Raw genomic sequence first — 26,273 nt, forward strand, 5'->3', positions numbered from 1 at the left:
TCCCTCTTTGCTCCTAATTCGCTAGATTTCAGATGTGTCCCGGGGATTTTTGAACCGGTTGCCCATTGTGCAAAAAATGAATGTGATTCCAAATCCAGACCCATCAGCTCACAAGTTTACTCTCACACCGTTGGCTCTGAGCTCACTGCTGCATCTCGATGGATTTAGCAACTGTCCAGAAGCGGTGCTCCTGCTGCTCTCCCCCACAGCTTCGGCGTGTATTAGCGAAGCAGCGAGACGCCAGAACACCGTGATTTGAAACATTGAGCCTCCTAGGATGTTGGGTGCAGTTTGCAGAAATCCTCTGAGAAATGGTGATGTCGTCGCTATCTTTGTTATCCTTTTCAAAAAAACAAATGTGTAGTTCTCTGCTGCACAGTGACAGCAAGGATGTGAGCAGCCTGATCCAGAAGCATTTCAGTTTGAACCACGGGGTGGCGCTGTGGGTCAAAACTTTAATTTCAACATCCTCTTAGTAACAGAGGCATGAAATGGGGCAGGTGGGATTGTGGTTAGGGTTTCTCTCACTTCCAACACAGTGAGGCAGAGATGGTTAAGTTATGGTTACCGGTCTTTAGATGGATGGATGGATAGATAGGTTGATAAGTAGATAGATTGACTAATGTGCTGCTCCAGGGTGCCGACCCCTTCCTCTTTTTGTCTTCACTGAAGGTACTCCTGCTTGGCTGTACTTGTGCGGTTTTTCACTTGTTCCCTCAAGATCGCATTCAGTTGAAATGAGGCAATGCCATGCTGACCATGTGTTGTTCATCTCGACAGAATGCTGCCCGTATCGTGCGGGCGCTCTTTGAGATCGCACTACGGAAGCGCTGGCCTGCCATGACATACCGCCTACTGAACCTGTGCAAGGTGATCGACAAGCGTCTGTGGGGCTGGGCCCACCCACTGCGCCAGTTCTCCACGCTGCCCGAGACGGTCCTGTCCCGCCTGGAAGAGCGCAAGCTTACCGTGGACAAGCTCAAGGACATGAGGAAGGATGAGATTGGTATGTGTGTGTGTGTCCTCTCTCCCTGGTTTCACTGAAGACCGTGCAGTGTGCATCAAGGGTGATTGCCCGAAATGAGGATGCTGGCAGTTGCCTTATAAATCTTACAGTAGCGATCCCTTGAACCTCTGTGTTGCTGAGATCGATGGATTCTACTACACTAGTGTTTGTGTTTCCATGGTGATCCCCCGAATCCAAGTTTTTTCATGAAGGAGGTAGATTCTTTTACACTTGTACGTTTCTATGGTAATCCCATCCCGGAATATGTTTTTCTTGTTAAAGACAACAGATCCTAGAGCACTTGTTTATTTCCACGGCCATCTCTTGACCCACCAGTTGTATCGCTTAAGTAAATGAACGCTTATGCTGCTGGTTGAGTATGGCATTCCATGTTTCACCATGTTGTCAGTAAATACCCACATCCAGGGGTAGTACATTTATTTTAAAAAAATAAACTTCAGATGTATTCAATTCATACTTTGCAAATGTAATTTTCAGTACTTACAGCTATAACTTGTGCTGTTAACTAGTTTGTATTTCAGTTTTTTATCAGTGTGGCAAACCTTTAGTGCCTCTTTCATAAACAAAAGTATGTTATTGAGGGGTCAGCTTTTTTAAATTTTTCTTTTTTTTAACACGCAGGTCATATGTTGCACCATGTGAACATCGGATTAAAGGTCAAACAGTGTGTTCACCAAATTCCTTCCATCCTGATGGATGCAACCATCCAGCCAATCACACGCACCGTCCTCCGGGTCAAGCTGACAATCACCCCTGACTTCAGGTGGAGCGACCAGGTACGGTGACTGTATGGCTTGTTTAACTGCAGCAGTCTTTTATAGTTTGTAACCGCCTGTCCTAATGCAAGGTCACCGTGATCCAGAGCCTATCCCAGAGGCACAGGGCACGAGGCAGGGTACATCCCGGGCACAGGGCAATCACTTTCAAACACGTACACATACTGTGTTTTAGCACTTCGGGAGGAAATCAGAGCACCTGGAGGAAACCCACGTGAAAACACTGGGAGAACAAACTCCCACTTGTAATATGATAGAAATTAATTACTTTATGCCTTGGCTTTGTTGCTATAACTGCTAACACTTGTGAGCATGAGGTAAGGTTTTGTTTTGAAGGCTACGAGTGGAAGTCAAGATTATGCTTTGTCTCATTTTCAGATTGGGGACACTTCTGTGAGATTAAGGCTTCAGAAGGGTTTGTTCTTGCTAGGACAGATGTTCAGGGGAGATGCCAACATACCAGATGCTCTTCAGCTCCCTTATGGTATCTCCCTGTGTCTCTCTCTCTCGCTCTCTCTCACATGGAGAGATTAATCAAAATATAGTTAATAGAAATTCAGTTGCCTCTCTGCGTTGTGGAAAGCAAAGCTGTGAATGGGTGTCTTTGGTTGCGGTCATTGCAGCCACAGGCGTCACAAACAGTTAAGCGTCAATTACTTTTTCATGCAGTGCCACTTGGTGTTGGATAACCTCATTAAATAAATGAAAAGTTTATAGAAAAGGCATTATTTGTTCACTCAGGTACCTGTATCTTATATTAGACTTCAGCTGAAAGCCTGAGAAGATTTTGTGTATAAGAAATCTTCAGTAATAGAGGAAATTGGGAATGGGTCAATACTTTTTCTTGGCACTGTATGCATTTTTGTAGCTGTGTATGCATGACCATCTACCTGGAACTATGGTGTGAAGACCGCTAGATTGGTTGGGCTCAAAAAAATTACTTCTTGGTTCGCACTCATTTGGCCAAGCGCCACACTGGTTCTCTTTGACTGGGTCCAAGCCTGCATGGTGGATCCTGAGGATGGACAAGCGCACAACATCAAAGTTTATTTACCTCCAGTGTGTTTGTTTACATCACCAACATGATGGATCTTGCATCCATTCATTCCCAAGTCTCCCACCCCCAGGTTGACAGTGGGGGTGGTCTCCCAGGATTCAAGAACATTAAGACATAATTAATGTTGAGGAACATCATAGATAACGTTACAGAACGATGAGCTGTCAGCCCCTAAACTAGGGGAAATGCCGGGGATTATGGCGTTCTTGCGCAAAGATCACCGCCAGTATACTAATGGATTCCTCCCTGCTTAAAGAGGAGCTCCATTGTCACTGCCTGGCACTTGCATGTTGGGTACGATGATGGATGTTTGCGTGCCATTAGTGATGCGTGATCCTAGCATGGGAGAGAAGAAACAGAATACCCGTGGCTTAGCTCTGATCCCCTCCATATGGGCGAGGCCTGCGGACACGTGTCTTGGGCTCGGTCCCCAGCAGCAAATAGAGCGTGGTGCGAAGCACTTAATGGCCGAGCTGTATCGATGAAACACACCTCGCCATTGTCGTATTCAGTGTGTCTTAGTGGCTTGTGTGTTTGGACTCCAGGTGTACAAAGCTCTTTTCCACTGAATGTGTGTTTATACAGTATGTTAATTAGGGCTAAACCCATAGGGCTCAACGTTAACGGCTCTCCAACTGTCTGGAACAGGTAATTAGGGTAAATTTTTATAGTCGGACAGGTAGTCGTCCTGACTCCTATCTGATGGGCAGGCAGACGGTAATTCAAGGTGAAATTGTTAAATTTATTGTTCAATTTTGTTTGCCTTACTTTTATGCATATAGATGTTTTGTATCTCCTGTATTGGAAAGTTTTTACTTGTTATGATGTAGTTTTTGGATTTATAATCAAAACGATTTGCGAATAGATTTCCAGTCCCATTTGTGTGTCTAAGTTGAGGACCCAGTGTGAAATCCCTGTATCGTATCAGCTAGGGCTGTTGACAAGTCAGAGCTTGACACCTGTGAAGAGTTTGCTAAGGCTGTGGTGAAGAAGGTGTTCAGGAGTGAGTAAAGGCAATTTGAGGGAAGGTTCTAGAAAACTCTCCCCTATTCTCCTACATATGCAAAGTCTGTCTCAGAACACACTATGGTACTTGTCTCTTTGCCCCTCTCTTAGGTGCACGGGTCGGTTGGGGAGCCCTGGTGGGTGTGGGTTGAGGATCCTCTCAATGACCACATCTACCATTCAGAGTATTTCCTGCTGCAGAAGAAACAGGTGTGTCAGCTTTCTCTGTTGTCCTGATGAAGCGCACCCCTGCTGCTCCGTATGTCTCATGCACCACACTGTCCCCAGGTGGTGGCCGGCGAGCCTCAGCAGCTGGTCTTCACCATCCCCATATTTGAGCCCCTGCCCTCACAGTACTACATCCGCGCTGTGTCGGACCGCTGGCTCGGTGCCGAGGCTGTGTGCATCATCAATTTCCAGCACCTCATTCTGCCAGAGAGACACCCGCCGCATACTGGTAATGTACCTCACACACCAGTAACCTACCTCACGCGCCCACCATACACACGGTGGGTACTGTGAACTTTTTTGTCACATCAACAGGTATTCTTCATTTGTTCTCACAGCTGCATAGGGCCTTGAGCAGTGAAATGGTTTGTTTACTCTGTTTAGCCCTGTAACTGGGTTGTGTCAGATGCAGTACTGTAGTATAGTTTCACTTTCTTTTTTTTTATAGTAGCATTTTGTGCTATAATTTGTGTGAATCGAACTGTATATATGGCATAAATGGAACAGAATAGCATTGTTTCAGAGATCCTCTAACTGTAAACAAATGTCTGTAAATGTGACTCGCTGTCAGAATGTTCATTCTGAACGTTCACAGTGCCTTGCAGTGTATATCTATACGGTGCCTTCAGGAAATATTCAGCACCACTCCCTTTTTCTTTCCAAATGTTGTTGTGTTGCGTCTGAAAACTTGAATATGTGGAAAAGTTTAGAACATTATGACAAAAATGAACAGCTTGCCTCTCATTTACAGCAGTAATCATAGCCTCAGGTCTGTACTTTGTAGACAGGCGTTTTGCACAACTTGCCCCTCTGTCTTTGTGGGTATGTTAGTACTCTTTCCACATATAGAAGTTGGAATTTTTGAACCATTCCTCCAAGCAGATTTACTCCACTTTTCATGTCAAACTGCCAAGCTAGATTTGGAGCTTCGGTTGCGGCAGGATATTTAAGATTTGGAACCATCCCAATTTTAAAACAACCCAGAGTAGTTGCTGCAGTGTGTTCTGTGTCATTGTACTCCTGGAACGTGGATTTCTCCCTAAACCCAGACCACTTATCACCTGTAAGAGGTTATCCTGCATGATTTTCCTGTTTTTAGCTTTCAGTTGTATTACTGTTTTTATCCCCACGTCATGCTGCTGCCACCACCACCTCAAAGTGAGCCTCAAAGCAGTCTGGTTTCTCTTGGTTCTGCTTGCTGTTGTGGCATATTTCTGCAGTTTTGTTAAAATGAACCTGGATGTGCTTCTGGGATGGTTCTGGGCTTTTTATTAACTCAGGCTTTTTTTTTAACCTCCAAATGCCTGTATTTCAAAGTTTAGTGGGGAGTTCCTTGACCTTCTTGGCAACATATTTGATCTGTTTTTCACTTGTGGGACCTCGTAAATTCTATGCTGTTTATTGTCTGCCGATGCGGTTGAGTACAGCTAGAATAACAATCAATACAGGTGCACTTTTAAATTTTAATGAGATTGCTGAGAAAAAGGTATGATACAAATAGTCGTATTCACTTTCTTTTGAATGCAACTCTGGAAACTCTAAATACATTTTCATTTTTGAATGCCTTTTATGTGAGAATATGGCCATATGCTCAATTTATGTATTAAAAAAAACCAAACATTTACTCTTTCACAAAAAAAAAAATGTACCTTGCAACGTGAGATAAGAAGTTGGGTGAGAAGTAGAACCTTTGTGAAAGCACTCTGTACCTGGTTTGAAAGTGTCGTATAAGAATAGTTTTTCATTACAAAATGTGCTAAATATAACTTCTCACGTTGTCATGGTTTATCTGTGGAGACAAACAAAACAACAAATTCCACACTGTGGTAAAAACCCAGAGGCAGAAGTACAGCACACATTAACTCCTTTGCTGTGATTTGCATGGGAATGACAGGTGACCCCCCCCCCCCCCCCAGCCGCTTTGCGGTGTCCCCATTGTAAATTAGCCTCTGGAACTCATTAGCTCGGCTATAAGCCTTAGAGTTTTAACCAGAGTGATTTTATTTTCCCATGTGTGGCCTAGTAAAGTAAATAAGTATGAATCATTCAAACCCTTCACTGACAATAATGAGGCTCAACGTGATTTTTTTTTTTTTTTTTTTACATTTACGTCTACTTTTATTCATTTAGGTGCTTTTCTGATTGACGTTGCTTTTGCATTGCAGAGCTGCTGGACCTCCAGCCCCTGCCTGTGAGCGCCTTGGGGAACCGCGAGTATGAGAGCTTGTACAAGTTCACTCACTTCAACCCCATCCAGACGCAGATCTTCCACACAGTGTATCATACAGACAGCAACGTCCTCTTGGGGGCGCCCACGGGCTCCGGCAAGACCATCGCCGCAGAGCTAGCCATTTTCCGCATTTTCAACCAGTATCCGACCTCCAAGGTGGGCCTGGCTCAGTAACTCCCCTTTCCTCCAGACGTGTCTCCAGCCATTCACCTTCTGCTTCTCCAACCTTTCCACTTCACTTCTCCTGTAGCTGTTCTTCACCTGTTCTTTCAGTAACCATTCCTTGTTTTCCAAACACTCCAATTATGAATTTTTGCTTTTGAATGTACATCTTTAAATTCCAATTAATCTGACCCTTATTTTCTCAGATAAACATTTACATTTGAGAAAACTTCTGCTGAATCGGTACCTAGCAGTCTAGTGTTCACATCTCTGTGCCACCAAGCATTATGGGAACAAACACTGTATTAGTTCTTAAGTTCCCTCAAGGCAGTCGCTTGCGCTGCGAGTTGTAATTATTGTTAAAAATCAAACTAATGAGAATAACTCACTAGATTAGTCACCTACATTACACTTACATTTATTTATTTATTTATTCATTCAGCAGACGCTTTTCTCCAAAGCGACTTCCAACAAACTCCATGTAGTGTTACCAGCCCACACACCTTCTTCACCAAGGTGACTTACACTGCTGGGTACACTACTTACAATTGGTCATTCATCCATACATCAGTGGAACACTTTCTCTGTTACTCCCACACCTCATGCCTCTCAGTTCAATTTAATTGGAAAACTCACTTGTTTGTTGTGATTAGGATAATCTCTGAAAATATTTTGTATTTGTAACATTTTTGTCTTATATTCCTTTCTCTTCACTGTACGTTTACTACATGCATAAATACGTGCTGTATGTAGATATATATGTATGTGCAGTACTGTATTTTATTGCAGTGTTTGTAACTTTAATATCAGTTGTGAATTTTGGTAATTGTATTTGCTGGTGAGACAGGAGTAATATTTCTTATTGCATTAAGGTTTTGTGGTGGTTTTTAACTGTGCTTGGGTCCTACGACTTAGAATTTGCTCCATAAGCAATAATGATTTCCATTCATGAATTTTCACCTCTCAAACAGGTTTCCAAAAATTAATTAGGTTTGCAAATTGAGGAATGGATGCACTTCCTCTCTTGTGTCAGCAGTAGTTCCCACAGTAGTTTGTTTTAGTATCTCCTGTAGTCCCTTCAGGGGCAGTCAAGTTGGAAAAGGTCTGCCTTGTCACTGGGAAGGCACCTGTGCTCTCCATTCACAGGTGTGTGTGTGTGTGTGTGTGTGTTACTCATGAACTCGTACCTGCTTACGTGCATCTGTCCTGTGGAACGCAGGCAGTGTACATCGCCCCGCTGAAGGCCTTGGTTCGAGAAAGGATTGAGGATTGGAAGATCAGGATGGAGGAGAAGCTTGGGAAGAAGTAGGTTCACACTTTTGGGCATGTGTATCTGCTTGTTTGTGCATGTGGCTCTTTAACAATTTGTTCAAGATGGCTATATCTGTGTTGGATTTTGTGTATGAGTGTTACAGAAATGTTGTGGCTTGTATGTGTGTGACAGTGGTTGTTATTGTGTGCCAGTCGTTGTGTCAGCGTGCTCTTGGGGACTCTGCGCTTGTGTCCCTTGGCAGGGTGGTGGAGCTCACTGGCGATGTGACACCAGACATGCGGGCGATCGCCCAGGCCGACCTGATCGTGACCACACCCGAGAAGTGGGATGGGGTGAGCCGCAGCTGGCAGAACCGCAGCTACGTCCAGAAGGTGGCCATCCTCATCATTGACGAGATCCACCTGCTGGGTATGGCACGTCATGTGTAAAACTCACAACACAGCTGCACAGCCTTCTGGATAGCGCTCACCTGGGTATAGGGTCGCATCACTTCGCATGTGGACAGTGAACACCCCGAGTACATTACCTGTATAATGATGGCTCCCATGGTGGAACTCCACCCTTGTCCTCCTGCAGGGGAGGATCGTGGCCCCGTCCTCGAGGTCATCGTGTCCAGGACCAACTTCATCTCGTCTCACACATCCCGGGCTGTGCGTGTGGTGGGCCTTTCCACAGCGCTGGCCAACGCCCGCGACCTGGCCGACTGGCTCGGCATTGGACAGGTGAACCCCTCAGCCGCCATCCCACCTGGATTGGTCTCCACATCTTTCCTTGCTTTAGTGCTGCAGAATGCCCATGCAGAAGCGAAAAAAGGTCAATACAGTGTGTATGCTGTATATGTACATTGCGGTAGTGGCGCCCTCTAGTGACCCATGAAAAACGGTTTGCACACACAGTGTGTAGGGAGTGATGATGCACAAAATACTGAAAAATTCTGAAAAGAAAACTGATTTGTTTGGGTCCTGCTACACACAAGATGAAAGAGACTCCTAGGTCAGTTAATATCCACATCTGTGTCTGTGCGTGTGTGCACATGAGCATGTGGTTTCGAAAGTGAAGGAAGGTGAAGAGTTATGATTTTAATTTGACTAATGTGGAAAGGTTGCAGTAGCATGACTCAAATGAGTGAGACACCCAGGTGTGAGCTGTACTTCCTTGGGGGGGGGGGGGCTCTCTCCATTAGTCTCTTTTGGATGGCGGGGGCAGGGGCCTCACACTACTGATCCACTACGACGCCTCTTACATATGTGCGGGCACGCACACGCACTGGCCAGCCGCCTCGCGCCCAGGGACAATAAAGAGTGGTAATTACCCCCAGCTGGGGCCTGTGCCACAGCGTGTGTGTCACAGGGACAGCGCAGCCACATACAGGTGCACGTCTGGGATGAGTGCGAACGTGGCTCCTCTTGGGCTGTTTTTTTTTTTTTTTTTGTCCGCACAAATGCGATGTAAACAGTGGATGCACACACACTTCCGCAGTGTGTTCCAGCACAAGTGTGCTTCATTCCTCATTTTTCCACATTGCCGGCACGGGACAGTTTTTATTTAAAGGGTTCTGTAATGTTGGCGGTGATTTGGATTTCCGCTTTCCGCTTTTTCTCATTTTGTCAGGTTGTTTCTCCATTGTTTCAGTTGCGATCCTTAATATGTAGGGTTAAAAAAGTTACGTAGTTAGTGCTATGTTTTATTTGATTGACAGACAGTTGGTTTCTTAGTGTTCACATCTGTTGGATTTTCTGAAAAAGGATGTGTCTAAGTGGTAGATTTAAAATGTTTATAATACTGCGTTTCAGTGAAGATGTCATTAGCTGTAATAAATTGACTGAAAGTCATTTTACCAATCATTGCACTGAGCTGTTAGTTCACTTTGACTGGTTGACTTTCAATAGTTCACTAGTTGATGCCTATTTGGCCCCCGTTTTCTCACATTTCTCTTAGACGCGCTCCAATTTGGACTTGATCACCTGTCTCACCGTAGTGGCACTGGGTAAAGGGTCAATGACGGTGTAGTGGCTCAGTGAAGTGCACAAAGTGTACAGTGTTTAATGTTATTATTTATATTGTAATTGTTGTTATTATTATTATTGTTTACCAAAACAACTTAGAATATTGTACTCTGCATGCACACAAGTATATCCACAGTAGTGCCCCCCCTGGCCCTCTGGCTGCTCATGTCGCACCTGTGTCACACCTGTGTAAGACCGTTTTCCTCTTGTCTTTCAGATGGGCCTCTTCAACTTCCGTCCCTCTGTGCGCCCCGTCCCGCTGGAGGTGCACATCCAGGGCTTCCCTGGGCAGCACTACTGCCCCCGAATGGCCAGTATGAACAAGCCCGTCTTCCAAGGTACCTCATCTGAGTTGCAGCACACAAATACGCATTGCCCATACAACAACCATGGTGGCTTTTTATTTTAAATACCTTCACCGTAACAGGCTGCAAGTGCCTTTTAACTATTTCAATTAATATACAAAGCAGGTGAAAAAGCACTAGTTGTGTATTTTAGTCCTCACTGTTGCTTAATTGTGTTTTTAAATTATCTGCTGATGAGGATTACTGTGCCCTTCTCTCTCTGCTTGATGAATGATGCCCCCAGTGACAGGTCCAGAGTCCCCTTGTCATCAGTAGGATTGATGGGCTCTGGTGGGCTTGTAAAACACAGCTGCTGTGTGTGCGAGGGACAGCCTGCGTCACTCACAGTGTCACACCGCACAGGCTCACACATACAGTCCAGCTTCCCGCTCGGATATTAGCAGTCAGTCCCGATGGTCCCCGCTGACTTTACCGTCCCGTACCGTCGCTCACATCTGCAGAACACCCATAAATCTAGTGGAATGGAGCACCGTACTGGGTCCTGAACACACGTCACCTCATCACAGACACGCAAAGGGTCGAGAAACACTTTCCCCCCGTATCATCGAGGGAACTGGCTGGCATTAATGTTCACATTTATTCATTTAGCACCGTTACCAAAACGATGTACAGCTCAGAGTAAACAAAAGTACATCGACAACAAATGGAGAGACAAAACGCCGACGTGCTATTATTAAGGTACGGTCACTTCACAACAGTTTCAACAGCTTTATTTTTTCAACACATGCTCACAAGTTATTGCATACAGAATGGATAGGGAGTGCATTTGTTTTATTATTTGAACAAAAGAGGGGGTGCGGTGGCGCAGTGGGTTTGGCCGGGTTCTGCGCCCTGGCGGGCCTGGGGTTCGAGTCCCGCTTGGGGTGCCTTGTGACGGACTGGCGTCCCGTCTTGGGTGTGTCCCCACCTCTCCTGCCCTATGCCCTGGTTTGCTGGGTTAGACTCCGGCTCGCCGCGACCCCGTTTGGGACGAGCGGCTTCAGCCAGTGTGTGTGTATTTGAACAAATGACACTGTGAAAGTTAATGCAGCAAAGAGATCAGGGAGAAGTTTGTAAGAAACAGATGCTTTGAGACCCTTCTTTGAATGTTGATAGGGATTCAGCAGCTTCGATGGTAAGAAGGATCTCATTTCATCGTGTTGGAGGCAACACCGAGAATCTTTTGGCTTTTGATTTTTGTTTGGAGTTCCTAAAATGCACTTTTACACAAAGTGGGGAACATGAGCATTTAGTGACCAAGAGCCAGAGTGCTGGAAGGGGGCTTTGGATCAAAGATTAGGTCTAGTGCCCAGTTTGTTATGTGCCCTGAAGAGGAGACAGAGCTGAGTCTCTCCAGTGTCAAGTGCTGGAGGAACCATGAGTGTAGAACATTGAGCAATGGTGCCTGAAAGCCGTGGTCACGCCCTTGGATCTGAATATGCCTCACATAGACTAAACTTAGGCTTTCTCTCTCTCTCAGCCATCCGCAGCCACTCTCCCGCCAAGCCTGTGCTGATCTTTGTGTCGTCACGGAGGCAGACTCGTCTCACGGCGCTGGACCTCATCGCCTTCCTGGCCACCGAGGACGACCCCAAGCAGTGGCTGCACCAGGATGAAAGGGAGGTGAGGTAGCTGCTCGCTCAGTGGCCGGAGGACAAGGAGATCCACATAGTTGGACAGAGCTAATGTAGCCTACGGTGTCGCTGTTCCCCTCGTCGCCCGGAATACAGCCAATCAGTACTGTGGCCCTTCTTAATCACTGGTCTTTACCGCAATTTCAGAAGGAGCTGGAGCCACATCTCCAGGAAAAGCCAATGTCATTTTCTATTACCTTCCTCGCTGTGTTTTCAGATTGCTTCAAGATGTGCGCACATGTTTGGGTGTAATTTCTGGAGTGTGCTGTTATGACGGCTCTCTGTTAAGGAGGTTCCAGAGATGTGCCGCCGTACCTCGGTCACTCTGAAAACCAGCATCTTCTGTACAAGCAAAGAATTCCAGCAGAGTTGGTTTCTCTACCACCATCACCATCTCCATCTACCACTCCCTTTATTTCCTTTACAACCTCATTCAGTACCTCCATCGCATCCATCTCCATCACCTTTGCCACCGCCTTCACACCTTCCTGTCTTCAAAACCTTGACCATCTTAACAACTCCATCCACCTTCCAACAGCTCCACCCAGCATGGCACTGCCTCTACAGGCAGTCCTACACTGATGGTTCAGGACTCATCATGCTGGCCATGTCCATGTCCAGTCTGTCAGGTTGCTGCGGTTAGTGCTCTGTCAAAACAGAAATGTACTGTGCTAAAGGAAGACTGCACTGTGGTGAAAATGCGGTATTTCCACAGTGCTGAACGTGCTTGACATCGCATCTCCCAAGTTGGCTTGGGTTTGATGTTTCGTAAGAGCTGTGGGCCCTGGCTACACAGGGTCTAGCGTAATTGTGAAGGACAGCCGTAATCTGGTCAGCAACACAGTTTGCTTGGCTGCAGAACGTTCCAGAAACTCTTGAGCTTATAAAGTTTCTTTCTTTTTTTTTTTTTTTCCCCCCCCTCCTATCTCTTCGTCCACTGGGAGTTGATTCCATCATTTGTGAGCTGTTCTGCACGATATATTTTTATCATGGGGTGTTTTTGTCACCCTGATCTCGCACTTTTCCGGTGGAGTCTGGCTCCCTGTTTGGAATGAGTTTTTCTGCCACATATTTTAAAGGCGGCACGACTCTTTTTTGAGCAAGGCATGTTTACGAGCCATAACTTGTCTCTTTTCTTGTCAGCACTGTATATTTCCTCCGTGACCCACGACTGCTTTGATATGCAGACAGGCCTATAAAACATCTATTATCGTCTTTTATAAGGGCACATCTTTTAAAAACAAACGTTGGATTTATGTACATGGGACACCTTCACTGAGTTAAGAGGATTTTTCTGCTTCTGCCCATCTCACATATTCTTTCTCATTTGAGACCAGAAAGCATGCTCCTGTCTGTGTGCTGGTAGCAGGTGTGCACTGGATGTGTCTCTCTACCTCTACCTGTACTGGGGCGCATGGACTGTGGCAGGCTGCTCCAGGCAGTGGCTCTTGCAGGTCTCTCAGCTCAGCCTGCCTCTGTGTGTTCCGCTGATTTATGGCCCCAGGCCTGCAGTATCCTGGCGTCGTGCTGTGTGGAACTGCAGTCCCTGCTGTTTAAATGACAGGCGTGTGACACGCGCACTGCCTCCTTCACTACAGGGGTCTCCAGGACTGCCCCGCCCCCCTCAGCCCTCCGTTTTCCTCTCCCCTTGTGTGCTCTCCAGCCCTCCGCCTCCCGTCTCTCTGCGGGGGCCCCCGAAGCGCAAGCTGGAGCATCATGACCTGGCCGTTGGATGCCCATCTCACTTTAGCTTCAGCATTCATAACTGATCTCTCTTACAGAATCAGGTCACACACTTGCTCAGTGCAGCATTATGCATTGTTTCCATCAGCTCTCTTTGTATGAAATACGAATCCTTCTCAGCTGGGTGTCGTTTTTTAAACACATGTGGTTTTTAAATGCATGGTTGGCTTAGGAGCAAGTCTGCTTGTCTATGATGCTAAGCATTGTAAAACTCTTACTGTAAAAACTGTAAGAAATAAATGTAAAAAAAATGAATTTCAACCTTTTTTCCCCCCAAAAAAATTTTTGTAACAAATGCCATCTCTATTTTATTTAATTTTTTTATTCTCTCGTCTATAATCAATAAGGAGTTTATTGCATGTTTACTTTGTTGTTGTGCTGAGTGATGCGCTGTGCTGTGAAGAACCTCCTAAACAGGGCTTGTGTGGTTGGACTGTCAAGTATGTCTATGTTAACATATGCAGGACATTTTTTTTTATCGTCATATGCAGGACATGTATGTAAGTAAAATGACCATGTAACAGGAAAGAATAGAGTTGTCTTGAATAATAAGCTCGATGTATAAAAAAGAGATGCAGGTGAGGTAGGGTACGCACACTGCTCCACACTTCCTGCCACCCCACAGGTGTGAACATCCTTGTCACCATGACAACAGCAGAGAGAGGGTAACACTTACTAACATTTCAGGTCCAGGGGTCCTTTGCCTCTGGAGTAGGCCAGTAGCCGCATCGCCACACAACTGAGAACACCCTCATGGGCCTGGTATCCTACTCGTGAGCCAATGTGTGTGTGCGCATGTGTGTCTTCCAGATGACGGACATCATTGCCACTGTGCGGGAGTCCAATCTAAAGCTGACGCTTGCCTTTGGCATCGGTTTGCACCACGCCGGGCTGCACGAGAGGGACAGGAAGACCGTGGAGGAGCTCTTCGTCAACTGCAAGATACAGGTGCTAATGCACGTTTTGCTGCGGACGGGTGACATGTGTCTCACTATAAGGGACACAAAGATGGTGGCGAAGAAAGGAAAACAAGTTTTTCAGGTGGATCGGTGGGGTTATCAGGCCAGTTTAAGTGACCCATCCTTGGTGGATATGTTTGTTTTTATTTTCAGGTGCTGATTGCCACAAGTACACTAGCCTGGGGGGTGAATTTCCCTGCCCACCTTGTGATTGTCAAGGGGACAGAGTACTTTGATGGGAAGACTCGGCGCTATGTGGACTATCCAATCACAGGTGCTCTTTCTGAGTTCGACATGCCGGCAGCCATGAGTCACTACAGGGGGCCATTTTGACTTAACCTCAGTGTTCCCCACATCTCAGATGTTCTTCAGATGATGGGTCGAGCAGGGCGGCCGCAGTTTGATGACCAGGGCAAGGCTGTAATCCTGGTTCATGACATCAAGAAGGATTTCTACAAAAAGTTCCTCTATGAGCCCTTCCCAGTGGAGTCCAGGTGAGCAGGAGCGCCGTCCCTATTTCTCTGAGCAGTGTCTCTTTTTACTCTTTGCAGCGGTTAGAAGATACAGACTGTAAGAGGCTCTGTTGTGTTTGTTTCCTCCAGTCTTTTGAGCGTCCTGTCAGACCACTTGAATGCTGAAATAGCTTCAGGGACTATTGCCTCCAAGCAGGATGCCATGGACTACATCACATGGACGTACTTCTTCCGCCGTTTGGTCATGAATCCGAGGTACTGCCTGAGCCTCAGACACTTTTCATGTGTGACATGCGTCCTCTTTTTTTCAACTCAAAGTAAATAAAGATGCATCAGCAACAGAAAGAGCTTAGGTACATAAAATTGTTGGCGCACAGCTTTTTTTGTTTGATAGAGTTGTTGACATGTTCCAAAACCTATCTGCAGAAGTAACATACAAATAGGAAAATAGGTAGACAAAAAGTCATATGTCATGAAGGACTATCTTTCAAAGATGTCAGCATCTCTGGAAGAAAACAGGTGTGAAAGAGATGGATTTGAGACCCTTCTTGAATCCTTGGAGGGATTCAGCATCTCTGAGGGGCAGAGGGAGCTCATTCCAGCACACTGTAGCCAAAACTGAGAACAGATTTTTAATTTTGGATTATTTTGAATGGGAGCACCAAAGGGCCAGAGGTAGAGGAGCACAGCGCTCTTACTGCGCTTTAGGGAGTGATCAGGACCTCTGTGTCGTGACTGGCCTTTGACTGTCTTGTAGGCCATTACTGAAGTCACTCGGAGTCACATTTCCCAGTCTTTTATTTATTAAGGATAATGGATCACACTGACTTGTGAGTACTTATGTTGTAGTCCTGCATGGCTTGCCATGTTACCTGATAAATGCAGCCAACATTTAGCTGATGCCTGGAATTAATAGTCCTGAAGGTTGAGAAAGCACCCTTGGAAGCCTGTTTACTGTGTATTCCCTCAGCGGACATCAGATGAATTCGCCTGTGCGCCGGTGACTGATGGAGACTCTTTATGTCCACCGAGACACTCTCACGCCTGTCTTTGGACAACACCAGCACTGCTAACACTATCCCTCGGCCTCAGCTGCCAAGTAGGAGCAGCTGCTTTTGTTCACTGCGTTACCATGGTGACACTTTGGTCAGGGGCGACATCCCCAAGCATCTTGTCCTGTGATGCAGTCTGCCGTCTACCACAAAGTTCCCTTTTCACTTTTTCGTAAAGGAAGGTGTTGGAGGTATATCTGCTATGAAGTAATTCATGTTTTATGGTTCACGTCCAATGTGTCTTTTATGTTCCTCCACTATGATGTGTCTCTGATCTCAGGCCAGTTTGGGTTTCACGTGTGGAGAGTGAATCATCTTTAACTGGCACCTCTCCACAACTTTTATTATAGCGTGGAAGTGGATCGCTCTTTCCCCTGTTGAGCTTCCCTCCACACCCACCTTCAAACCCGCACCACTTCATCTCCGCAGGTCCGACGTGAACGTCTGCGGTGATGTCATTTTCCTGGCCCGGAGGTCGAGGGTCACAAGGGAAGTGCGGACATCTGTGTCGGCTGCAGCAGCATTCCGGCACGCTGGCATGTTCACGGCTGTCAGAGCACATTTAGCTCCGTGGCTCCAGAAGGCAGGTCTGGGGAAGCGCACCACAGCTCCCTAGCATGAACATGCCACAGCTCTGAAGCTCGCGGTCACCTCGACCGTGTCGCTGCATTCCAGAAATGACCGTGCTATACCACTTGTCAGGCAGCTTTGTTTCCCAGACGACCCATAACATGATGGTAGCAGTACAGCCATCGGTAATAGCTGTGCCTTTACGAGCCCCTAAAATGAACCATCGGCTATACTGTTGGGCGAAAATGCCTCAAAACTGAAATTCATTTGAGCAGGAAGCTGTTTGTCCTCCGTTAGGCCTGTTATTTTCTGTGACGTTGTTATAGCTCAGTCAGCGATGAGCCGTGGGGATGGCTTGAGTGATGGTGATAGGAACTGTTGACGTGCAGCGCTGTTAGTGGGAACATCAACATCAAATTAAACCAAATGGGCCATCCTCAGCATCCTTCCAGCGTCCATCACCGTCAGCCGCGTGAGTGATCGGCAGCACTTGGGGGCGGGGTTGTGGCGTTTCATGACGCTTGACGAAGCGATGCGCCCTTTCACCTCAACGCTTATCCTGCTCCACCTCCGGCTGGACCACTCCTTTGGGAAGCTTCTTAATGGCGGTGTTCCTGTGGCACGTCAGGTCACGCTTACCCCCCCCCCCCCCCCCCGCCCGGCTGTGGACTGATTGCCGCCATTAAACAGTACGCCACCTGTTAACTGCCTTGTAAATATTCAGCTGTGGCAGCGAGGCGCTGCCACCACAGACCCTATAAATTAGCATCCTGACAAGTCCATTTGTACCCATAATGCTGATCTGCTGGTTTAAATGTGGGAGGAGGCCTAGCAGACGCAGAAGGACATCCCCTATTGTGTAGCGAATACGGGAAATTCATAGGTTGGGGTGGGGGGGTGAGCCGCACAGCAATAGATATGTCTGGATTAATGAGGACAGCTGGATTTGTCTAACTGTCACAGGATGCCTTCGCTGACATTAGTTTAATGATGTATGAAGTGGAACTATTTCTATGGTTTGAAAGGATAATTTAAGTTTTACTGCCAGACCAGTTTCTTTCAAGACCAGTTTGTTTCAGCGCAGCCCGACTGGTAGGTCTTTGCTGGTCAAGTGCTCAGCTATTGGCGCTCCTGAGTTTCCCCGTGTGTGTGTGTGTGTGTGTGTGTGTGTGTGTGTGTGTGTGTGTGTGTGTGTGAGCTTGAGTGAATTTGTACCTGTCTCTGTGCTTCTCGTCAACCCTAAACGCTTGCAGGTGCCTCCCCACGTCTTCACATGCCTCAGACACCCCCAGAAAGTCAACGATCACGTGCACCGCGTCACCAACCAGCCACCTGTTTGTGGCTACTGCTCAGCACGGTCGCTACCTGGCTTCTGTCACTGTTGCACAGTGTACAGGGACCGCAACGTTGCCCGTATCCATACTTCAGTTCAACTGGGGGCTCCATCCGATGGGGTCCTGTGACTGCTACTGTTTTAATTAAACAGTCCAGAGTTCTAAATATATAATTAAATTAGTTTGAAAGACACATTACATTTTACAAATAATCATCAGAAGAGTAATAGGAATTTTTCAGTCTAAATATTTTAAAATAATGATTTCCTAACATCGTCCTTGAGTTTATATGATGCACACAGAATGTTGTATGTGTTACGTTTCTATTTGAAAATATCGATATTTACATAATGTACTTATGAGCGTGTTCACTAAAGCGAGCGCTAACAAACATGGCCCAAAATAGCCTGGCTGTAAAAAGACGCGAACCGTGTAGTGAGTGCGTTTTTCCCATTTTGTTGTCTGTGCCTTTCCTTCAGTCCTCTGGATCATGGTATGGTTGTTCCAAATATTATCGGTCTCTGTCTCCCCCCCTTTTGTGCTTTATCGGAACAGTATCTTCAGCACAGCTGGTGTCGTAACAGTTACAGACTCAGTGTTATGGCAGACTTATAACGTAAAGGTTGCAGGTTCAAGTCCCAGGAGAGGTCTGTTGCAGTAACCTTAAATAAAGTACTTAACCTGATTAGATCCAGTGAAATATCCAGCTGTATGAATAGGTAATTGTAAGTCACTTTGCAGTAGAATAATTATAATAATTTTTATTTAACTAGTGTATTTTGGAAATCATTTCCTGATTCCTTGACATGCGAGTTCTTGCCCGCGTGTGCACACACACACACGCACACATAAGACCTGCACTGCTAGACGTTAACTCAGATCACAGACGTCTCCAGTCGCTGCTCCTCATGTGGTAGCTTTTACTGCCGCATGTTGGGCATGGAAGCCATTTTTGTTGCACCATGGCTGCTTGGCTAATACTCAGTGCGGTCTGGGAGCAATTTGGCGATAACGTTAAGACTCCCTCCGGGTGCTTCCATGTGATGTGACCTATGATTGAGCCTGCGTCCCAAGTAAGGGCCCCCAATCCACTTTCACTTGGTGTAGAGAGCGCAGCGGGCTGGCCGGTAGAGCCGGACCGCAGCGGCCTGCCAAGGGAGGGCCCACAGCGAATGAGGGCTTTGAGCCTCCTGCATGGCGAACACGTGTATGCGGGGCCAGGGTTCACGCCGCTTTGATTGAATCATCAATCACTCCCCCCGCTAAGAAATTGCGTTCTTACTTCAAGTTTCTGCCGAAAACCAGAAAGAGCCGAGAGTCACCCATCGTGGTCGGCCACATGTCTCAATGTCATTATTTCCCTTTTGTTTTTAACACATCTGTTCTTGTTATTGTAACAGAAAACATGGTTCCCAAGAGTAAGAATAACTAACTCACTTTAAAGAAAGTATGTGCATCATTGTGCCTATAATTCATTTCTAGACGTTACGGTATATTTTAAACATCCAGGTGCCACTGCTGACGTTAAAAGAGGAATGTGATTGGTCCGTCCCACAGCTTGGGCCTACCCACCGCCTGCCGGTCCACTTCAGCCCAGCTGCCCAACTGGGCACTACGGACACCCGGCAGCGCCTGCCGCCCCCGGGGGTGGTCCTAACTCAATAGCAGTATCATTAGTCAGGGAATAAAAGTAATGAGGCGTGACGCTGTGTGCTTCACAGTTTATTTGTAAGTCAATATAGTGTAAAACGTGCTTATTTTACATGTTCCGGAACTTTTCCGGATTGTGTTTTACTGCCGTGAGTTATTACCTGGTTGGTTTTTAAACGCATTCCCAGTCGGTTTCTTAATGGCCCACAGGGAGGACTGTTAAAGTGTCACCGTTAGGCATCATGCAGAATTAAAACACCCACCAGCGTGTTACAGGACACCTTCACTGTGCTCCGATAGCGGCTATGTAGTGTATGTGCAGCAGGCGGCGTGCTTTCATGTATTGCCTGTAAAACATGATGTTTTACCTTTTCTTTTTTTGGTTCAGCTACTACAACCTGGAGGACATCAGCCATGAGAGCATGAACAAGTTTCTGTCCAGCTTGGTGGAGAGAAGCTTGAGAGACTTGGAGTGCTCCTACTGCATAGAGATACAGGAGGTGTGTGTGTGTGTGTGTGTGTGTGTGTGTGTGTGTGAGAGAGAGAGAGAGAGATGAAGTGGTATCTACATTGACATGGATTTGTCCTCCAAAGAAGCGTAGAACTCTGGGTGTACAAAAGTGCTTCCCACAGCAGATGAAGCGCTTTAGGTACAGGCGCAGGATTATCAACTGTTTTGTTCTGCCTTTGTTAGCTCATATTACCTGAATACGCCATCACAGTAGTCATTTCCTAGAAAACTATGAAAGATAAATGAAGATACACTATTATCTTTTGTAAAAACATCTATGGTGTCCATATTAGCTCAATCACATTGATAGATAACAGAAAATAATCCAGCAGGACATGACTTAAGTAAATGAGTGATGCAGGAATAGCAAATAAAAAGGTAATCATAGCATATGCACTCATTTATGGAGGTGTCAGATCAGAAGAGAGAGTCTGAAACAGAGACTCTTCTTGAATGATGGAGGGATTCAGCAGCTCCGAGGGGCAGAAGGAGCTTATTCCACTTTTATGGAGCCAAAATCAAGAACAGACCATTAGTTGTGTTTTCCATCCTGCTCTTACATGATGTGCTCAGCTGTGCTTCTGCTCTGATGTCAACTTTCTTGCAGAAATAGTAATAATCACAGGCAAGCAACCCCTTCTTTTACCCAGGATGACCGCACGATTGAACCCCTGACCTATGGTCGCATCGCCTCCTACTACTACCTGAAGCACGAGACCATGCGGATGTTCAAGGAGATGCTGAAGGCTGAGTGCTCCATCCCAGACCTGCTGACCGTTCTCACAGTGAGTTCACATACAGACCTTATTATCGACCACTAAAACCGCCTTCTGGACCGTGGCCTTACAATTACCGCATAAATTACCCAGCTGAACATAGCAGCCTGTTGCTTCTTGTGAAATTTCTTCCTCATTATAGTTTAGTCTCATACTGGAGTCTGTACTTACGAAAATGACTCTGATGATAGTTTATGGTTTTACCTATTGCACATGTTTGATTTGGATGTTAAAGTAGAGCAGTTTAAATATTTACCCTCTGCACTATAGCTGCTGTGGGTGTGCCTCAGCCACTCGCTGCCCGACACACTGTAGTTGTGTGTGTGTGTGTGTGTGTGTGTGTGTGTGTGTGTTTCATAGCTCTGATAGAGCATCTGCTTTTAGATTTCATTATTTTTTAATGTGTCAGTCAAATGCTTTTTCCCTTCAGAGACAGCACAGACAGCAAGCGCAGTAATTAATTCAATTATCTATGTTTTTATAACATTATAAATGTCTGTCTTTTTATTTAAACAACCAGTCGTGCAAATCTGCGTTGTGTTCATGCACAATATGTTGATGGATTTATTCACATTACAGCAGATAAGTATCTTTTTGAGTGAGTCACCTCCCGAGTAATAGATTTGTGTTGAGATTTTAAATGTGTTTTACAACAGCACAGACATCAACAGTGCATTTTGCATTCACATTTATACCTTCAAATGACATTTGTTTCCAGAACAAGTTAAAATGTTGATTCATCCATTTATACAGTAATTTTTACCTAATAGTTCAGAGTAAGCATCTTGATCAAGGGTACTGCAGCAAGGAGTGGGATTCGAGTCCAAGTACTTTGGGTGCAGCAATGGCAGCTCTCAGCACTACGCCACCTGAGCATTTGCTGCAGTGAAAATGAAAATCACTCGGAGCGCAGCCTATTTGCCACATGAATCCATTACGTATTGTGGTGCCAGACGTGATAAAGAACGAAAACTGAGATCTTTTTTTTTTTATCATCTACATTTTCATGTCTGCACGCATATTTTGTGCAGGTGTGCTTATTAGTTTTCCACATACATTTTTTTCTTTTTTCTACACCCATATCTCAGCAATATAAGAGCGCACACATACACGCATATGACAAATTAGCACCCGTGCGCTTGTGCATCATTAGGGAGACCTGCCGCCATGCCCGTTCCCTGGGCACCTCGGCCATTGTCTTCCGCCGGGTCAGTTGCAGCCGCGGCCAATTAGCATGCAGAGCACTTTCACACTGCGATTGTTCACTGATGACACTGCATCTGTCTCAGATCGTTAAAGGACCCCGGTGACCCAGCAGATTCCCGCTGAAATGTTTAAGGCACCGCAGACACATCTCCGGGGGTGGCAGTTTGGGAGGGGTTAGTGTTCTCATTATCAGACAGTGTTACAGCTTCCATACAATACCAAAAAAAAATGTTTGGTGAAACGAAGAAGCCAAAAAATGTCACGTTCGGGTTCTAGTCGCTCCTGTACAATATGCAGAAAAGTTACAAGAAAGTGCGTGCCATGCTTCTGTGCATTGAAGTAAGCAGACCAGTATCAGCTTAATGTTTTGAGAAATTCTCAAGACGAGTTTGTGGTTTAATGATTTTATCAAGCAGTTATGTTTTTTCAACCATTTATTGCAGTGACACAGAAGATTGTTTTTCCTTGCACTCTGACATTTCTCCCATTCATTCAGCTGGTCATTGTTCCAGTTAGGGGCCTTGCTCCAACACCTCTGTGTGGAACAAGGTTTAAATACCCAGACGTGAATTCAAGTCAGAAACATTTTTATTGTCACTATTATTGTTGTTGTTGTTGTTGGTATTAATTTGCGTAGTTCAGAGCAGAGCTGTGACACAATGAGTATAGTGAGAATACGTTGGTTCTCATACATACAGGTACTTATTACAGCTCATACAGACCAGTGTAAGAAAATCCAAAAAACGTGACCTGATCTTCTAGGGTTCGCTCACGTTATTCCACGGACAGAGTGGTCACCTTTCTTTCGACTCTTGGTCCGCCTTCCTATGTGAAGGTACTTTATGATGGAGACCAGAGAGGCACAAATCAGGCTTTTTATTAAAGGTCTTTTGGGTTGAATGAGTGTCACTGCAGTGTGTGTGTGTGTGTGTGTTTATGTATAAGAGAGACTGTAGCAGTCTTCAATTCAAAACACAGCCAAGGTTCTTCCGCAAATACTGTGTTTTATCAAGATTTAGACTTCTGGAGTGAGGTGTGTTCTGTTGATGAAATTGGAGCACAAAGGATATTCCTGTAAATGGAAAATGGCAGTACCTCTTGTTCAAGGTAAAAGGAGAAAAAACAAACGTGTCCAGTCCTGGCACCTTTACATTTGAAATGCACCCTTTGGACTGGGTGTTGGTCCTCATAATACTCCTCATAATTACACTGACCTCTGAGATGATAAGTATAATTGGGAAACTGGGTAATTGTACAGTGAAATAAGGGTGTAACCTGGGTAAAACCACCTGTCATATTGACAAAAACAACGTGAAACCAGAAAAAGCTAATTAGTTTTTGTTTTTAATTTTTTTTATTATTATTATTTTTCTTATTCTTTCTCCAGAAACCAAACACACTGACAAGCAGCTGGTAATTGAGTTACGTGCCGGAGTTCACTCATTTTAGTTAACTTTTTTAAAACAGCTTTTCTCTAAGTTTTTTTTTTTTTTTTTTTTTTTTTTTTTTTTTTTTTTTTTTTAAATTTTTTTTTTTTTATTTAATTTCTTCCCAAGTCATTTAAGCCGGCACAGGTATTAAATATAAATGAATGGGACAAAATCCCAGTTTAAGCATGGCGGGGTGTGTATTTTATAAAGGAGAAACAATGTCAGTTTGTAAAAGCACACTCCTGCTTGCTCTGTGCCAGTTATGCACACAAACATTTACGTGAACAGCTACTTTTTTTCCTTTCATTTGAGGTCCTTGGTTTCTTATTTGTATTGTTAACATTCCCCCAGATTAATATGTTCCTTTTAACTTCTCCATGCAGCCGTCTTTCACATTTAATGAATTTTTCAGCATGGCTGTTGTGATACGTGTTCCAGTGAGCCGTTCACTGCTCTTCTGCACTCATTGTTTCTCTCCCTCCGTTTACACGCATACACACTTTTCTCAGCAACACACATCTGCTCCGTTGTTTGCTCTGATAAATGACATTTGGAGCAGCAGACGAAAGCTCGCAGCCTGTGCCCTAACAAATCTTCCCCATCCGTCGTGAAGGACGACTGCGCTCAGGGAGGATGCTGCAGAGTCCGCCTCTTGAGAAGCATTTAGCCGTCATGGACGTCACGGTGCAATAATCGCTGAGATCAGCAGCAGGGAGAGACACACACTCCTCCGGTATTTGATCAGTGCTGGAGAGCAGTGAAATAAGGCCGCTCTGAAGCGTCCCGTGTTTCCCTGTGAGGGTATCTGTTTATCTTTTAAGAACTCATAAATAACTCATATATGGGAAAGGGGAAAAAAAAATTAATGATGACCTCAAGGCAAGTTTTTTTTCACGTGAGCAAGTGTAGCACTTCTTATAAATCTGTGTCACACAGCGTGCTTGTTTCTGCAGTAATTTCTTTATTTCCGGCCAGGACAATACCATTACACCAGCAGTCAGTGATCGGAGCTCTGAAGCTCTAGATGCAGGTTCAGAAATGCAGTGCGTTTACTGAATTTCTAATGTATTCATGAGTACATAAAACGGAGGAAACAACCTTGGTAAGCTGCAGTACATGAGGGCGTTCCTGGTAAAAACAGCAGGCTTAATGCACCCCTTGGAAGGAAGGGATTTTCATTTGGTGGGGTCCTCCAATTCCATCGTGTCGTTTCCCCGCTGTCAATCATCTGGTCCTGCTGCTTTCACAAGCATACGGTCGGGCCCGTTTTGTGACGTGTGAAAACCTCGATGTGACCCCGGGCCAGTGACAGCAGGGTCACCACAGTGTCCATTGATGAAGGCCTCTGAAAAACAGCTCAACATCAGCATCCTGAAAGTATGAGTGGTAACTTGAGTCCTCCCTCGAGGGGGACGCAGCCTCTCAGGCTCCTCTATTGGTTTACCAGGCTGTCCTCTTGTCTGTGCTGGAAAACTATCACCATGTGCTCATGACCACAGCTTGAGCAATGATCTTACCATATGGATTCACTGCTCCAGGATCAGCGAAGCTTTTATTATATATTCTTTTAGCTGACGCTTTCCTCAAAAAATGTTTGGTTTGTACACTAAGCAAATTACTATTATTTATCCATGTGTGCAGCGGGATAATTTTTACTCTATCAATTCAAGTTGAGTACCTTGCTCAGGGGTATTACAGTGGGAGACTGAATTCGGTTCTTGGCCTGTCTAACCACTATGCCACCTGTTGACCTTCCAACTGTAATGCTGGTAAATCAGTAATGAGTGAATCTGAAGTTATACTAGTCAGAGGATCACAGTAGCATCCCTTCAGTTTAAATGTCTTAAGATTTTTTGTCCTTGTCGACTTTGAAAATCAGCTGCACGTGAGTTACCCCAGAGCAGTTTGCACAACCACATTACTTTAGAATTACTGCTCCACCTCCTGCTCTGTTTTTGCTTTTGTTTATGTCCTGTCAGTGCATTCATACCTGGTTTTTCATACAGACAGTCATAGATTATTATTAACACTTACTGATAACTGGTTGGGATTTTCAAGGTGGAAAAATAGCGGCTGTAAAATAAATCTGTATGCATAATTTGGAACTGCCGAGGGCGACTGGTAGCGTAGTGGTGAGAGCTGCTGCCTTTGGACCCGAAAGTCACAGGTTTGAATCTCATCTTTGGCTGTATTACCTGTGAGCAAGGTAGTTACCCTGAATTGCTCCATTAAAATTATCCAGCTGTATATGTGGGTAAGTCGCTTTGGAGAAAACTATCAGCTAAATGAATAAATGTAGTAAATGTCAGTAGAAGAAGAAAAAGATAAATCTATTTTTTTAATACAATTTTCTTACCTTCATTGCAAATATAGAATTAAAAAAAATACTCTTGGGCATAGAATGATGGTCTGGAAGCTTCTTCAATATAGGCCCATGTTCATTACAACACGTGAAATTCAATAAAGCTTCCCAGACACGCAAGTGAATTCAAAACAGCTTTGCAGAGGCAATCAATAAAAAAATATATATTTTCCAGGGACAACCTGTGCAGAAGTGAAAGTGAACATTTTAATATCACACTTTTTCCTTTATGTTGTTAAGAATCATTTAGGATGATTTTGGGGTGAATGTGGGAATAAACTGGAATTTTTGTCTGTAATAACAATAGATGAAGTAAATTCTCTTTTTGCATTTCTTCTGCCACTTATTTTTTCTGCAATCTTTCTTCTCATGCTGAGAACGGAACAACTACAATTTGTTGCCACTACTTAAAATTTCTGCACATTTCTTTATTTTTTTTCTTTGAATTTTTTAAATAGCAGCCTG

The 26,273-nt window shown here is 45.0% G+C and overlaps 1 protein-coding gene across 2 annotated transcripts in view; it reads left to right on the plus strand.

Annotated features, from left to right (window-relative positions):
* Positions 1-26,273, plus strand: part of ascc3 (activating signal cointegrator 1 complex subunit 3) — a 159,877-nt gene that overhangs the window by 122,364 nt on the left and 11,240 nt on the right. For both annotated transcript variants that reach the window (XM_018757274.2, XM_018757275.2), the window contains exons 21-36: positions 781-1,006; positions 1,649-1,803; positions 3,977-4,075; positions 4,154-4,322; positions 6,259-6,479; positions 7,705-7,790; positions 8,000-8,166; positions 8,335-8,480; positions 9,982-10,102; positions 11,589-11,731; positions 14,296-14,433; positions 14,598-14,718; positions 14,806-14,938; positions 15,047-15,172; positions 19,912-20,023; positions 20,685-20,819. In XM_018757274.2, coding sequence (XP_018612790.1) covers positions 781-1,006; positions 1,649-1,803; positions 3,977-4,075; positions 4,154-4,322; positions 6,259-6,479; positions 7,705-7,790; positions 8,000-8,166; positions 8,335-8,480; positions 9,982-10,102; positions 11,589-11,731; positions 14,296-14,433; positions 14,598-14,718; positions 14,806-14,938; positions 15,047-15,172; positions 19,912-20,023; positions 20,685-20,819 — 2,298 coding nt within the window. The remainder of the gene's footprint in view (positions 1-780; positions 1,007-1,648; positions 1,804-3,976; positions 4,076-4,153; positions 4,323-6,258; positions 6,480-7,704; positions 7,791-7,999; positions 8,167-8,334; positions 8,481-9,981; positions 10,103-11,588; positions 11,732-14,295; positions 14,434-14,597; positions 14,719-14,805; positions 14,939-15,046; positions 15,173-19,911; positions 20,024-20,684; positions 20,820-26,273) is intronic.

Source organism: Scleropages formosus, chromosome 8, assembly GCF_900964775.1.
Source record: "Scleropages formosus chromosome 8, fSclFor1.1, whole genome shotgun sequence".
NCBI classification, from domain to species: domain Eukaryota; kingdom Metazoa; phylum Chordata; class Actinopteri; order Osteoglossiformes; family Osteoglossidae; genus Scleropages; species Scleropages formosus.